This window comes from Muscardinus avellanarius (assembly GCF_963383645.1).
Source record: "Muscardinus avellanarius genome assembly, chromosome: 5".
NCBI classification, from domain to species: Eukaryota; Metazoa; Chordata; class Mammalia; order Rodentia; family Gliridae; genus Muscardinus; species Muscardinus avellanarius.
Genome location: NC_137790.1, coordinates 140,625,303 through 140,640,397, shown reverse-complemented (window position 1 = coordinate 140,640,397; position 15,095 = coordinate 140,625,303). Strand labels below are relative to the sequence as shown.

Sequence of the window (15,095 nt, the reverse complement as noted above, 5' to 3'; positions counted from 1 at the left end):
ATCCTGGCGTGCTGGGGACACGCCCCCGTTCTGGCCCGCTAAGGAGCACCGCGGGCGCGCCGGGTCCTTAAGCCCCTGCCCCAGGCCATCGCCGCGGGCTGGAGCCACCTTCCTGCCTGGACGTTAAGGAAGACCGCGGGTCTGGGCTCCTAGGCAGCGCCCCAAAACATCCCCGGACCGTCAGAAGGAACCCAGAGACGCTAGGAACCCTGGAGCTCGGTAACCGGGTCCGCCCGAGCCCTTTCTCAAGTGCGCCAACCGGAAGCGGGCGTCGGGGGGAGCGCGCCGCAGGCGCACACGTCCGGAAGCCGTCCCGGCCGCTTCCCCGGCAGGTGGGTGGGTGGGTGAGTGGGGCGACCCCTCTGGCAGGAGTACACTAGATGTGGGGTTCGGGGTGGGCGCCCCGGGACTGCAGCACCCTTGAGAGCTGGGTGGGCCAGGCCCATCCTCACTACCGATGGGAAGACGGCTGGGAGGCGGCGGCCTCGCCTGGGTCGATGAATGGCCGCTTTGGCAGTGCGGAGCTGGGGAGGTGGCCGGCCCCGGCTTCGCTTGGGTTCCTCCGGCGGCAGCGCGCAGGTGGACAGAGCCCCCGGAGCCCTGCAGACCCTAATTCGTGCCCTGCCTGGAACAGTTCCTAGCGGGGTGACTGTGGGCAAGTCCTCCTCCTGGAGCCCCGTTTGTGGATGTGGCCATGAGAACGTGCTCGGTAAATGCGGATTTGAAGCCTATTCTGAACGGAAAGCCATCACTGATTTTGAACCTTCAGTTAAAATTGTGACTATTTATTTATTTATTTATTTATGTGGCAATGGAGATGGAATCCAGGGGCTTTCTACCCCTGGGCTACACTCCCAGACCTATTTTATATTTTATTTGGAAACAGGATTTCAGAGAGTTGCTGAGAGCCTCACTAAGTAGCTGAGGCTGGCTTTGAACTTGTGCGATCCTCCCGTCTCAGCCTCCCAAGTACTGGGATTACAAGTGCGCGCCACCACGCCTGGGTGTGACAATTTAAATATATCAGTTTTTAATTTTCTAGGGCCAGGAAATTTACAATGACGTTGATTATACTTTAAATTAGAGGGAAAGTTTCAGCACCGAAATAATGACAGAACCTGCAAAATGTCACAAGTAAAGCTTCCAAGGCAGGCATTTCCTGCTACCTGTGACATTAGTTAAAGCTTGTAGTATCAAGTCCTCCCTCTGTAGTGAGCTGGCTCCCAGTCGACATCTACCGACCAGTGCTCCGCTCCCACGGGGTTGGTGTTAGGCCCCCTACTTTGTGGATGAGGAAACTGAAAATCAGAAATAATGAAGTCATTATTGTGAAGTCATACACCGATCAGTTACAGGTCTGCCCCATTCTCAAACCCATACCTTGACCCACCACAAGCCTTTATTAGCAGGGACTGAGCTATAGGTTCAGCCCACTTCAGCCAAAAATGTGAAGAAAATATAAATAGCCAAGACAAGAAGAATCAAGTAGGTGGGAAGGGTCAAAATGGAGTGAAGGAGGTGTCAGTAAGCATGCCCTTTTGCAGGCAGCTTCTGGTTCTCCCCTCTCCCACCTGGGGTGGTAATCCTGTCTGAGAACAAAACCATTTCAGGGAGCCGGAGCCAGTGACCTCCTCGTCTACCCAGCTGGGGCCTGGAGCCACTCCCAGTACCTCCGTCAACAGCGACATTACAAGGGGGACTTGGGGACCTGGGAGCATTGGGGGACCCTTCCCAAGACATGGCGCTTTGGAGCCGGATGCTGCGCACCCTTCTGTCTGGGTATGGGGCGAGAAGGGGAGGCACCTGCAGCTGGGCCTTCAGCTCATGGCGAGCCCATCCACCTCTGGCTGGGCCCTTGAGTCCCACAGGGCTGGCCAGCCACTGGACAGAGGTTTTTAAGAAGAGAGGCATCCCAGAGGCCCGGGAATCCAGTGAATACATCGTGGCCCATGTCCTCGGAGCCAAAACAGTTAAGTTCTGTGTTATTAGGAGGGCAGAGGGCGGGAGGGAGGAAGACCCTGGGGCAGACACAACAAACTCTTACACTGCGTGCCAGGCACTAGGGCTCGGGGATAACTAAGGCAGCCTGTTGGGGCCCACGGGCTTTGCCCACATAACTGGGCTTGGGGCCTAGACCCGGGGAGCCAGCCACTCACATTCTCTGTTGGCACAGTTTCAGACCCTGAGGCCAGGACTTAGGACCCAGCCCCTGACCCCTCAGCAACTACAGAGCGTCCAGGAGCTGTGTAGCCGCCGGTTGCAGAGGTGAACACCAAGGGTCCAGTCTGAGCGCTCGGCGTGGACAGTAGGGCCTCCCCCGCCCCACCAAGTTCATGGTCAGGGGAGGAAAGTGTCCAAGGACTAGGGAGGTGTAGGGTGAGGGGATGGTAAGAGGGAAGGGAGGGAGGGAGAGCAGGCCGAGGCTGGGTGTCCTAGGGCACTGGGGACATGGCCTCGCCGGACAGCTTGGGCACAAGTAGTGCCCCTTGATCCAGGCATGGCCCTACTGCTCTTGACCCCGGCACTGATCGCTGCCTGACTGCTCCTCTGCAGGATGCCTGTGCAGTACATTCTTGGAGAGTGGGACTTTCAGGGCCTCTGTCTGAAGATGGCACCCCCAGTGTTCATTCCTCGGCCAGAAACAGAGGTAAGTGCCCCCAGGACCCCACTGGCTGCGGGTGAGGGGAGGGCAGGCTCAGAGGACCGGCATTGCCCCCGCCTTCCTCCAGGGGGCGCTCGGGCTCCTGCCTGCCTGGACCCCACTGGCTGGGGGTGAGGGGAAGGCTCAGAGGACTGGCATCCCCCCTGCCTTCCTCCAGGGGGCGCTGGGCTCCGTGCTTGCCGTCCAGGGCCAGTGCCTGTCCAAACTTGGGTCCCTTTGCTGGCTGGGTTGGCTGGACCAAGAAGAGATAGGACTCCTGTTGGCCCCTTGACCGTCCTTGTGTCCTGAGCCCCTGCCCCAGCTCCAGGGCTGGCAGTGGCCCCAGTGCCCCAAGCGTTCAGTGCTGTCCAGTGCCGTGTTCTCACCATCTCCCTAGAAGCCGCCCTGTGGGCCCGTGGCCTACCCAACCCACAGGAGACACTGCTTCCCAGCTACTTCCGAGGAGCCTGGGGGGCTGGACAGGGCTCTGGGTGGGCGCCTGGAGGCCTGTTAGGACCGGGCCCCTGCCTGCTCCGGGCCAGGTGATGAGGGCTGGGCCTTCAGACCCAGGACGCTGTGATGTGGTGGCCCTCTTCAGGCCACTCTCTGGTCAGGTAATGGCTTGTGTTGGTCTGGCGGATTACTAGACCTGGGGCTGGGGATGTGCCCCGAGCATGCTGTCCCTTGGTGAGGCACCCCGATCTGAGGAGAGATGATTTCTTTGGTCCTTCTTGGACTTCCCCTTCCTTTGTGGATGACAGAGCTGGGGAGCCAGAGAGAGCAGACCCAGAGTGGGCTGGGTGGGGGCTGGTGGGTCCCGAGTTCCAAGAAGGATTGTTTCTAGGAAGATACCCAGTCACACAAACATTCCTGGGAGAGGCCAGGCCCATCCACTTGCCCTAGATAGGATCCCCTTATGCTCCCAGCCTCTGTCCCAGCCACGAAACCCTGCGTCCCCCTCCCCGTCACGTGCTTGGAGACTGGGTCATCACTGCCCAGTGTCAGGACAGGCGGCAGGGAACTGAGGCTTTGATGGCGTCACAGGGGAGCGTGGGGGAGCACTTGGACTTCTTGACCCTCTTGTGGGGCTGGTCTGTCCAGGACTGGGTGACCTGGGTGGGGTGCAGAGCCCCAGAGCAGGCTGTGGCCTGCCGGCTGCAGGTTTTGGGGTGAAGACCCTGTGGCTCCCCCACGTGGGTTAGGGTTAGGCTGCTGAGGGTCGGGATGGGAGGGTGGCTCCCATGCCTTTCGGGTCTGGAGTGGGAGTGGAACGGAGCCTTGCGTGAGAGGTGGGGAGGGAGGGGGCGCTGCGGTCGGGAGGCCGGGCCTCACCTCACTGTACAGGCATTTCTGAGAACTCCCCAGGTTCGCCCAGCCCAGAGCCGCACTGGGGCGGGGGTGCATTACCAAGAACTCCAGAGGACGTGGGCTGCGGCAGGGCTGGGAGGGTGCAGGCGCGGGCCGTCACGGCCTCTGTGTCCTCCAGCCGTCTCAGGCAGTTTCTGATGGGTGCAGACGTCAGAAGTACAGCGTGGCAAGTGGCTGTGGCCTGTTGGCTGGGCCTTCCCTGGGGCAGAGGTAGCCGGCCTTCCCACATGGCCGCTATACAGCCGGAGCCTGGGCCTCGCCCGGTGGGGGCTGGGCGAGGTGTGGGAGGCAGTGCCTCCGGCCTGGGGCTGCCCACCCTCATGTGCTACTGGTCCTGCTGCACCCAGGGGCCAACCCTTGAGGGGTGAGTCCACGCTGCACTGCCTGCCCTGCCCCTTCCTGCAAAGTCCACCCAGGAGGAGCCCTGGGCCTGGGACTGGCGTGGCTTTCAGCCTCCCCCAAAGGGCCACCAGCTTCAGGCTGAGGGAGGCTCCTCACTGCAGGGGAGGAGGAAGTTTCTAGAACTCGTTGGGAGAGTTGGTCTCTCTGTGCTTCCCAGACGGTCCTATAACCAAGATGAGCTCCCATGGGCGGTGCTGGACGGCAGAGAAGAGCCCGCTGGTGCTGAGGCCCAGTCCCTGCCTCACGCTCACCCACGTGGCCATTCACAGCACCGGGTGGCTGGCCAGTGCAGCTGGCTGAGGCTCATCTCCAGCCAGAGTGGGCTGCCTGTGGCCAGCAAGCCGAGAGGCCCTGGCCCTGACAGATCTCCATCGTCCTGCCAACCTCTGGCTCCTGGCTGCACCGCAGGCTCTTGGTGTCAGCTGCAGACCACACACCCCATGCTTACTAGAAATGCCCGGTGCTCTCCAGTCAGGCCAACACAGGTCAGCAGGAGCGAGCGAGAGGAAGCCCCTTCTGTGGGAGTTGGGCTTGGGGTGGGGAGGCTGCGCCCACCGGCCACCTCCTCAGCCTTCCACTCACTGCCTTTGAAGTGGGTGCATTTTACTACTGAGGTCAGAGGAAGGATGAGCCCCTTATGGGACTCAGCACCACCAACTCTAGGGCCTGGGTGGCCCAGAGCCCTCTGCTTCACTGAGCCTGGCTGGGGCAGTGGGGCTTGAGGAGGGCCTCGGGATGTGACACCCAGATGGCGGCTGCCCAGGGCCACAGAGAGCTTGGAAAGTAGCCCAGAGCCCTCTGCAGGGCACGCGCTCCCTCCATATGGTGGGAGAGGCAAACCCGTCCGGAGCCCAGACCTGGGCAAGCTCTGCTGGGAGAACCTGGCTGGGGCCGAGGAGGGCTCACTGGAGAAGGCAGGCTGCTTTCCAGGTGAGAGAGGTGCCCACGCCCCAGCCCCCTTACCCAGCCCCCAGCCTCCTGAGCCTTGGGTGGCCCTCTGCCCACTCCCCAGTGAGGGCGCTCCAGTCCACTGCAGGTGGACACGTCCCAGCCGCTGGACAGCAGTGGCCTTCCACCCTTGCCCCTCTCAGAGTCGCTTCTATAACGGTTCCCACGGGCAGCAGAGGGTGAGGGTCTGAGACTCCCGCTGCCAAGATGGGCGCTCTGCAGCCCGGCTGCCTTCCACCCCCAGGTCCCTCTGCCCTGCCGTGGGTGCGCCAGGCCTTCCCATGTGGACAGCGGCAGGGATACGACCCTGGCCCGCAGAGGGGATTCCCCCCGCCCCTGCGGCCTAGGCCTCTGGGACTCCCTCTCTGAAGAGGCCGGGGGCACAGCAGCCCCTGAGCTTTTCTTTTTCTTGGAGCTGCTGATTAGACCCAGGGCCTCAAGCACGGAGCTCCACCCCAACTCCACCTCTTGACCGCAGTGAGCTGCAGGCCAGGCTCTAGGTGGGGCCTTGACCCTTGGGCCTCAGTTTCCTCAGAAACCAGTGGTGAAATCTTAACAGATTCATACAGGGAAAGTTCCAGAGCAGGGCGGAGCCCAGGCGTGGCCAGGAGCAGGAAGCAGTCTGGAGAGCCGTTGGGCTGGGCGGGGTATTAGTGTGCACTTTCTATGTACCAGGTGTGGCGTCTGTGCTTCATGAACAAGGCTGTTTAATCCTTAACCCATGCCCGCGTGGAGAGTTATGTGCAGCTGTGCTGAATTTTACAGATGGGGCAGTTGAGGCCTGAAGAGAGGGCAACCGGCCTGGCCAGCCCCTCTACCCTCACACAAGGCCAAGTGCTGGCACCACCTTGCCAGGACGCCCAGGCCAGACCAACACCAACTCTGACCCAGGCCCTCTGTCTCCCAGGAACTGGTTGAGTGGGTCCTGGAGGAGGTGGCCCGGAGGCCCTGTGCAGTGCAGGCCCGGGGCGGGCCCCTCGTTCTGGATGTGGGCTGTGGATCCGGGGCCGTGTCCCTCAGCCTGCTGAGCCAGCTCCCTGAGGTGAGCCTCTCTGCCTCCCCTGCCCTGGCGGCCTCCTCCACTCCCTGTCCCCCACCCCTGGCCCTTTCCCCAGCCGTCGGCTAGAGGCACCTGAGCCGGAGTGACCAGACAAGCAAGCTAGGGCTGCCCACCCGCGTGCCAGGCCCGGCCAGAGGGGACAGAGCTGGGGCACTTTCCTCCTCCGGTGGGCTGGGGGTCCTTCCCCGGCTCTCCCGGAACTCTGCCTCCGCTTTCCTGCTGTGTGTTCTCTGCAGAGCCAGGTCATTGCCGTGGACAAGGGGGACGCTGCTGTCAGCCTGACCTGTGAGAATGCTCGGAGGTAGGCAGGCCAGCGCCGGGTCAGCATGGGGGCCTTGGACCCCGTGGCCTCAACCCCGCCGATGTCGGTTCTCCTCCCAAGGATAGATGCAGCAGGGGTGGCAGGCGCTGGTGCCGTAGCTGAGAACGGATGGCGGGTGCTGGGCACTCTGTAGTCCGAGAAGGGATCTGGCTCTTGTAGCCCAAGAAGGGCCGCGCCCCAGGCTCACCCTCCTGTCTCCCCAGGCTTCGGTTGCAGGACAGGATTCGGGTCCTGCCCCTCGATGTGACCTTGGGTACGTCCTCTGCCTTGCGATGGAGGTCCTGGATGCAGGTGCTGCCGCCTGGACGATGTGGGTGGAGAGAAAACGGGAGGGTTGCTAGCAGTCACACATGGGCGCATGTACACCCCCACACACGCATGCGTGCGTGTCAGATCACTCCTCTGTTGCTGCTGTCTCTGTGGTTGACCTGACTTGCAAGGGGCCACCGGCCACAGTGCCTTCTTACTCCCCGATAACTCAGGAGTCGAGCCTGGGCTTGTGTATTGATGAGAGCTGAGAAAAAGCCTTTAGGATCAGAATCTGTGAGTGCCCGCCCGGCCCAGTGCTGTGGCGCGGCCTCCGCTCACCGCGCCCCTGTTCAAGCCTGTCACCCTGGGGTCCCCAGCCTCCCGTGCCCCTCTGTAGAGTGTGTCCCCCCTGGTGGGGTACGTGGTACAGAGCCAAGTTCTCAGGGATTGCTGCCGGCCAGGCCTACCCCCACGCTCCCAGGCCACACCGGCTGAAAGGCAGTGACAGAAGCCTGGGGCTGTGGGGTGAGAGGCCGCTGTGCCAGGCAATCCGAGAGGCCTCCTGGAGGGGGCTTTTTAGATAAATTTTGCTTTAGGAGCAGGTTTTGACAGGAAGGAGGGAGAGAAGGGCCCCGGGTGCAGGCTGTGTGTCAGTGTGTGCTCTGGGGCACGGCCTGTGGGTCTAGACACAGGCCCAAGTGGTGGCTTGGGAAGAGGGGCGAGGTACTGGGTGGAACTGCCAGGGTCCGTTCATGCTGTGCGTCCTCTTCCTCTTCCATGACCACAGGGGGTAGCTGGACGCACCTTCTTTCCTGGGGCCCTGTGGACCTGGTCGTCAGCAACCCTCCCTACGTCTTCCACCAGGACATGGAGCAGCTGGCCCCAGAGATCCGCAGGTGCTGGGCAGGCGGCAGGGGCAGGTTTGGGAAAGCCCAGTGGGCCACTGCCTGTCGGGATGAAGAGGGTTGAGAGGAGCCCGTGGGAGCCCACAGCCGCCTGCCTGCAGCTTCCGCCTTCCCACTATGACTCTTGGGTGTGGCTTGGAGGCCGAGCGCTCGCCTGGCATTTCAAGGCTCCGGGTTCAATCCCCAGTACTGCAAAGAAAACAAGACTCCTCTGGGCGCCTAAACCTCTCCCAGTTTCCTGCCTCTGAAGCAGGAGAGGTCGTGCTTTTTAGGGCCATGGGGAGGACTCAGTGACAGCTTTAAACATTGGACACAAGCTGGATGTGGTGGTGCATGCCTGTAATCTCAGTACTTGGGAGGCTAAGATAGGAGGATTGCAGGCTCAAGGTCACCATCAGCAACTTAGTGGGACCCTGTTTCAAAATAAAAAATAAAATAGGGCTGGGGTGTAGATCAGAGGTCGAATGCCCCTAAGTTCAGTCTGTAGTGCCCACAAGCACAAGCTGGACAGGGGCTCCAGCAAGCCTGGCCGGCACTGCTTGGCGTGGGCACAGCCTGCAGGAGGCGGGGAAGTCAGAGCTGCCGTCCACTGGGGACCACTTCCCCTGGCTCGCACCCAGCCCCACTTTGTGGAGGCCCCGGCCAGCTCCCCACGCTGCCCAGACACCACCCCACACAGGCTCTCACCTCCCATTGTCTCCCAATTAGCTATGAAGACCCCGCAGCCTTGGATGGTGGGGAGCAGGGCATGGACGTCATCACCCGCATCCTGACCCTGGCACCCTGGCTCCTGAAGGATTCTGGGTAGGGACAGATCTGGTCTCATGGGTCTGCACCTGGTGCACACTGGGCATGCCCCAGCAAGCAGCCTGCCCCAGTCCGGCAGCGCAGACCTTTCCAGCCATGTTTCCCCTCCTGTAGGAGCATCTTCTTGGAGGTGGACCCGAGGCACCCCGAGCTGGTCGGCAGCTGGCTTCAGAGCCGGCCCGACCTGCACCTCAGCCTGGTGGCTGTGCGCAGGGACTTCTGTGGGAGGTAAGGCCCAACCCATCCCTGGTTCCCACAGCCACGCTTCTGCGGGTCCTTGCACTCACCGGCTGGACCTCCTGTGCGCTCCCCAGAGCCCGTGTGGGAACCGCCACCCTGTCCCCGTGTCCCCAGGCTCCGGTTCCTGCACATCCAGAGGTCTGGGCCATAGTGTGGCTGCCCTGACCGGAGTCCTGGCCCACCCTTCTCCCTGGAATGCTGCTCAGAGGGAACTGGACGGCGCTTCACAGAAGCCCAGGTGCTTGGTGCCTGGCCCGTGGCTCGCTGGTCCTCTCAGCGCTCTGCTTCTAGACACAGGCGAGGTGGCCTCCAGCATCAGGGGCAGGGTGCTTGCAGTGTGGACAGAGCGCTTCCCAGGCTAGCTGCATCGCGGCCCTGTGGCCGGGGACAGGTTGCCTCGTGTTCCCGTTGGTGGGATTGCTGTGGAGATCCCAGACACATGGCCAGTAAAGTATGGAGAGACTGACCAATGGCGACCCAGTGTTTGTTATCGTGACTATGGGTCCCTGACCCCTTGCCGGGGTGAGTGCATCCTCTGGCCCCAGCGAAGTGGGGACGGGGCACAGCGTGAGGAAGGCGCAGGCCATGCGCTCGGCCTTGGCCGCCACAGGGGCGACGCCGAGGAGCTGGCTCCTCAGGTCGCCGGCGGCCTCCGCTGTCCTGGTGCACCCGCTTCTCCACTGGGCCTGGGCTCTCAGTGGCCCCTCTCCTCTTCAGCTGGGGCGGCCTCCCCGCTTCCTGGAGGCGCCGGGCCGGGGCCTTGACACGCAGTTTGAGGGTCACACACCCACATTTGTTGAACTGAAGGCCTGAGCCAGTGAGGGTGAGCGGGGCTTTTGAATGTTTTTTTCTTGTTAAATGTATGTATTTTTATTTGATGATGAAAGCCCACTCCCAGTGTAGTCATTTTAGAAAGAGATTAAAAACGATCCCCCTAGTTTCGACATAAACACGTAGGGTAGGATCATTTTGGTGTGTTTTCTTTTAGTCTGTATGTAATTGAGGATATTTCATGTGTGTACTTTTTACACAAATATACCCTGTTTTATGCTTCTCAATTGTGATACTCTTTTATTTCACCAGATATGAAGTAATGTACACAATCTTTCTATATGTTTTCTTTATTCCTGTAGCTTTAAGCTAAACATCCCTTCCAAGTTGCCCTTTGGGTTTTGAATGACCCATTTCTCTCTGGGTGGGCAGGGAGAGGAGCAAGACCGTGGCCACCAGCGTGTCTCCCACCCCAGCTCTGGGCTGTGCAGACTCGGCTGCATGGAGGCCCAGAGACCAGCCTGTGGTCGGCAGTGCCAAGAGGGCCAAGTTGGTGTGCCGTGGGTCATAATCGAGGCTTCCCCTGCCCGACTTCCCTGAGCCCCGGCCCAGCGCCAGTGTGGCCCAGTGGGCAGCGCCCTCCGCTAGAGTCAGGCCTGAATCCAGGCTGCGTCCTGCCTCAGGCAGCTGCTGTCTCTGTGAGAAGCTGCCTCTTCTGAGCCCAGGGCAGTGCCAAGGCTTTTACTTGGTCAGCCAGGTGGAGCATGCACGCTGGTATCTAACGCCGCTGCCCAGGCAGGGAGGCCGAGATGGCCAGGGGAGGCGTGCCTGCCGCCACAGGAGGTGGCCGGTGGAGGGAGGAAGGCAGGTCCCGCCTTGGGAAGCCTGGATTGCTGGGGTGGGCAGTCACCTCAGCAGAGGCCATGCTGTTGGCCCCAAAGCCCCGGTGTTCTGCCTGGCCCAGCCCGAGCTGACTCGGGCTTCGGGAGGGCCCGGGGCTTTCCCGTGGCTGCTGCAGAGGAGCCTGGGTGGGCAGTGGGGCAGAGCCAGAGCAGGGCTTCCCGAGCCCCTGAGCTCTTGGACCGCTGCCTGCCGAGTCCTCCGAGCTCAGTCCTCTCCGCCCTCCGCCTGGGCCTCAGCTCTTGCTGCCCAGGGCGTCTCGAGCGCTGCCCTTGGGCCTGTCTGTCGCACCCTTGCCCCACCGTGGGCTGCGGTCTCATGCCCTGGCCTCAGCCTTGGCCGGCATGTGGGTGGGACACCAGGGCAGCCGGGGTCAGTGGAGCAGGAACCACCCTTGGGACAGCCTGCTTCCCAGAAAAGTGTGGGGCCTGACTGCTGGGGAGAAAGGTATAGCCAAGTGCCCTGGCCGGGCAGGGCCTTCAGCCAGTCGCTGGCTCACTGGGCCTGGACACAGAGCTGCGACGTAGGAGCCACAGGGCCTGGTTCCAAGTCCTGGAGTCCCCCTCACCGGGATGTGACCTCGGGAGGCGGCTTCACCTTGCTCGGCCTTGGCTTCCAAGCCCTGAGGAATGAGACCAAAGTGCGTTACTTTAGTTTTGCTGTACTGAGGGTTAAACCCAGGAGCATTCTACCTCCAAGCTATACTCCCACCCGGCCCCCCTTTTTTATTTTGAAGTGGGATCTCACTAAGTTGCTGAGGGCCTCGCTAAATTGCTGAGGCTGGCCTCAAACCTATAATCTTCCTTTCTCGGCCTCCCAGGTACGGGGATTTCAGGAGTGCGCCACTGTGTCCAGCTCAAAGCGCTGTGTTTTGTGGAATGGCTGTGCGGCCCCTGGGCTGCTGCTTTCTTGGCCCTGGGTGCTCTCGTCTCTGCCTCAGAGAACCCTGTGCCTTACTGCACTGTGCCCGGTGCCATCTGCAGAGAAGGCGGGCATCCGGGACTTCGCCCTGGCCTCCTGGCCTCCCTCTGCCCTCTGCAGCTGGAGGCTCTGAGGCTGGCGGCCTCACCACCCACATGCCATGGCCTCTCCCCACCAGGGCCCGAGTGGCCTGAGGCCCAGGGGCAGCCAGGCTGGCCTGCCCTGTCCCCGCCCTCGCTCCTGAGCCGCCCTCACCCTCCACCATGGTCAAGGAGACCTTGGGAGTAGACTGGTGCAGTCTTGAGGGACGTACCTACTGCCCCCAGCCTCCTTCAGCCAGAGCCCAGACCCTGGCTGGGGTGGGAGTCCTGTTCCAGGCATGCTGGGAGGCTTGGGAACTGCTGGGCAGAGGTGGGAACCCCGCCGACCGCCACAGACCTGCCTCTTCCCTCTGCCTCCAGAGCCTTTTCTACCGTCCTGGACCCCGCCTCCAGCAGCGCCGTCTTTCTGAACACAGCCTGCCTTCTCTCTAGCAGGGCGTCTGCTGTGGCGCCTTGCTGAGCACCCAGGCCGGGGGCCCCTCCATTCCCAGCACAAATGCTGCACCCCGGGGACACCTGCTGTCCTGCCCAGGCCCTGCGGGTGCCAGTGACATTCCGTCCCAGGCACTTGGAACCCGTCCCGTCTCGCTGGTCTCCGGGGCCCGCTGTGAGCCTGGCAGACCACGGTCCGGTAAATGTCCACCAATAAGCTGACAGAGCGTTGCTTTCTAGACCAGGGCTGGAACTCCCCGCGCAGCGCACACCGGAGCCGGTAGCAGCTCCCACGTATTCCTGTGAGCCGCGAGAGCCTGGGCCCGCCCGAGCCAGGCAGCTGTTCCAGTTGAGCCAGGGCCACTCTCAGGGCTTAAGTGCACCTGATACCCGCACGCCAGCCACGCCGGGAGAACAGGCTGTCCTGGGTGGCAGCAGGGCCGGGTGCCAGGTTTCCTGGAGCTCTTGACCCTGGGCAGCCCCAGCCTGGTGGCAGCTAGAACAATGGCGGGGTCCCCCTTCTTGACTCCTCTGTCCTGGGTTAGGTCCCTTTGCTGTGTTTGGGACTGGCAAAGTAACCCAGTCCCCCTGAGTTGGGAAGAATAATGGCTCCCGAAGATGCCCAGCTCCAAATCCGCCATGCCCGCGACTCCTGCCCTACCTGGCAAAGGGGACTTTGCAGATGTGATCAAGGATCTCGAGATGGATTGTTCTGTATTATTTGGGGGTCAGCGGGGGTGATCACAAGGTCTGTATAAGGAGGCAGGAGCTGGATGTCTCATGCCTGTAATCCTAGTAATTGGGAGGCTGAAACAGGACTGTAGGTTTGAGGCCAGCCTCAGCAACTTAGTGAGACCTTGTTTGAAAATAAAAAAATAGAGCTGGGCATGGTGGTGCACACTTGTAATCCCAGCCTCAGCTACTTAGTGAGGCCCTTTGCAACTCAGTGAGAACCCTGTTTCAAAATAAAGAATAAAGCTGGGCGTGGTGGGCAGGCTTGTAATCCCCGCGCTTGGGAGGCTGAGACAGGAGGATCGCACGCACAGGTTTGAAGCCAGCCTCAGCTACTTAGTGAGGCTCTCAGCAGCTTAGTGAAACCCTGTTTCCAAATAAAGTATAATATAGGTCTGAGAATATAGCCCAGAGGTAGAAAAGCCCCTGGGTTCCACCCCCAGTACCACACACATACAAAAATAAATAAAAAATAGGACTGGGGATGTTGCTCATAGGTATAATGCTCCTGGGTTCCATCCCCAGTACTGCAAAATAAATTTAAACAAACAAACAGGTCTGGGGTGTAGCTTGGAGGTAGGATGCCCGTGGGTTGAATCCCCAGTAACAAAACGAGGAGGAGGAGCCTGGGCGAGTTGGCCGTGAGGAGGGCAGCGGCTGGTGTGATTGCTGGAGGAAGGGGCTGGAGCCAAGGAATGTGCCGCCTCTCCCCCGTAGCCCCAGGGAGGAACGCAGCTTACAACACTCTGGTTTTAGGCCTACTGAAACTGATTTTGGATTTCTCGCGAACCTGTGATCCTCTTGTTTTAGTCTCCCAAGGCATGTGCTACTGTACCCAGCTGGATTTTTGGATTACTTCTCTTTTTTTTAGTATTGAGGACTGAACCCAGGGGCATTCTACCTCTCAGCTACACTCCCAGCTCCTATTTTATTTTTTACTATTTATTTATTTATTTATTTATTTATTGTACTGGGGATGGAACCCAGGGGCATTCTACCTCTGAGTGACACCCCCAGACCTATTATTCTTTTGTGTGTGTGTGGGGGGGGGGTCTGGGGAATAGAACCCAGGGGCATTCGACCTCCAAGCTACACCCCACCCCTAATTTTTATTCTTTATTTTGAAACAGGGTCTCACTGAGTTGCAAAGGGCCTCATTAAGTAGCTGAGGCTGGCTGTGAACCATGATTCTCTGGTCTCAGCTTCCCAAATGCTGGGATTACAAGTGTGCACCACCACACTCAGGTGTTCTTTATTTTTATTTATTTATTTTGTGTGTGTAGGTCTGGGGATAGAACCCAGAGGCATTTGAACTCTGAGCTACGCCCCCTGTGCAATTTTTTATTCTTTATTTTGAAACAGGGTCTCACTGAGTTGCAAAGGGCCTCATTAAGTAGCTGAGGCTGTCCACGAACCGCGATCCTCTGGTCTCAGCAATGCACCACCATGCCCGGCTCTATGCTTTATTTTTTTGAAATAAAGTCTCACTGAGTTGCAAAGGGGCCTAAGTAGCTGAAGCTGTCTGCAAACACCAGGAACCGCCATCCTCCTGTCTCAGTCTCCCAAATGCTGGGATTACAAGCGTGCGCCACCAGCCCAGTTTACTCTCTATTTTTGAAAACAAGTCCCCAAATTGTGGAGGCCTCACTACGTAGCTGAGGTTGGCTGAGAACCTGCGGTCCTCCTGCCTCAGCCTCCCAGCTGCTGGGATTACAAGCGTGCCCACCGCGCCTGGCTCGGCTTTGGGTTTCTAGCCTCTAGGATTGCGAGATGATGGACTTGTGGAGTGGGGATTTTTTTTTTTGAGGGGGTAGAAGTTTTTTGTTGTTGTTCTTGCATTACTAATTTGGAGACAGAGCCTGGCTAAATTGCCCAGACTGGCCTCAAACTTGTGACCCTCCTGAAGGGCAGGGGTTACAGGAATATGTCTTAGGCCCCGAAACTTGTGGGACTGTTGGAAACGAATACAGATTTGGGTCTCAAGTAGAGAGCTGCTGTAACCAAGACCAGAAAATGGAAGAGACTTTGTGATCGGAATCTGGAAGAGGGCAGCAGCCGGGGGGTGCGGGGCCTTGAACACCTCTCCTTGTGGCTGGGTCGGGGAGACCGCCTCACCCTGCCCTGCTGACCGCACAGTCCTGCCCCCGTGTCGCACCATGCCTGGCGGATGGGCTGGGTTAGGAGCAAGTGCAAGGCTGGCCTCCACGGCCCTGCAGTGCCACCAGGCCTCAGGGAGGACCTGAGAGATGGGCTCCACGCCCGCCTGGCCCCTCATGCTGCTCTGTGGCCGTTCTGT

At 60.2% G+C, this 15,095-nt stretch overlaps 1 protein-coding gene across 2 annotated transcripts; it reads left to right on the top strand.

Moving 5' to 3' along the window:
- Positions 1-1,738: 1,738 nt before the first annotated feature.
- Positions 1,739-9,093, top strand: HEMK1 (HemK methyltransferase 1, mitochondrial release factors N(5)-glutamine; the record flags this gene model as incomplete). 2 transcript variants are annotated; one of them, XM_080695971.1, is made up of 10 exons in its annotated part: positions 1,739-1,969; positions 2,174-2,265; positions 2,554-2,647; positions 6,267-6,401; positions 6,656-6,720; positions 6,945-6,994; positions 7,778-7,886; positions 8,604-8,699; positions 8,820-8,930; positions 9,057-9,093. In XM_080695971.1, 10 exons carry the CDS (start codon positions 1,739-1,741, stop codon positions 9,091-9,093), a joined length of 1,020 nt encoding a protein of 339 aa, XP_080552097.1. The 2 variants fall into 2 exon arrangements, with proteins under 2 accessions (XP_080552097.1, XP_080552096.1); XM_080695970.1 differs by having other exon boundaries at positions 8,817-8,930.
- Between the last annotated feature and the right edge of the window lie 6,002 nt (positions 9,094-15,095).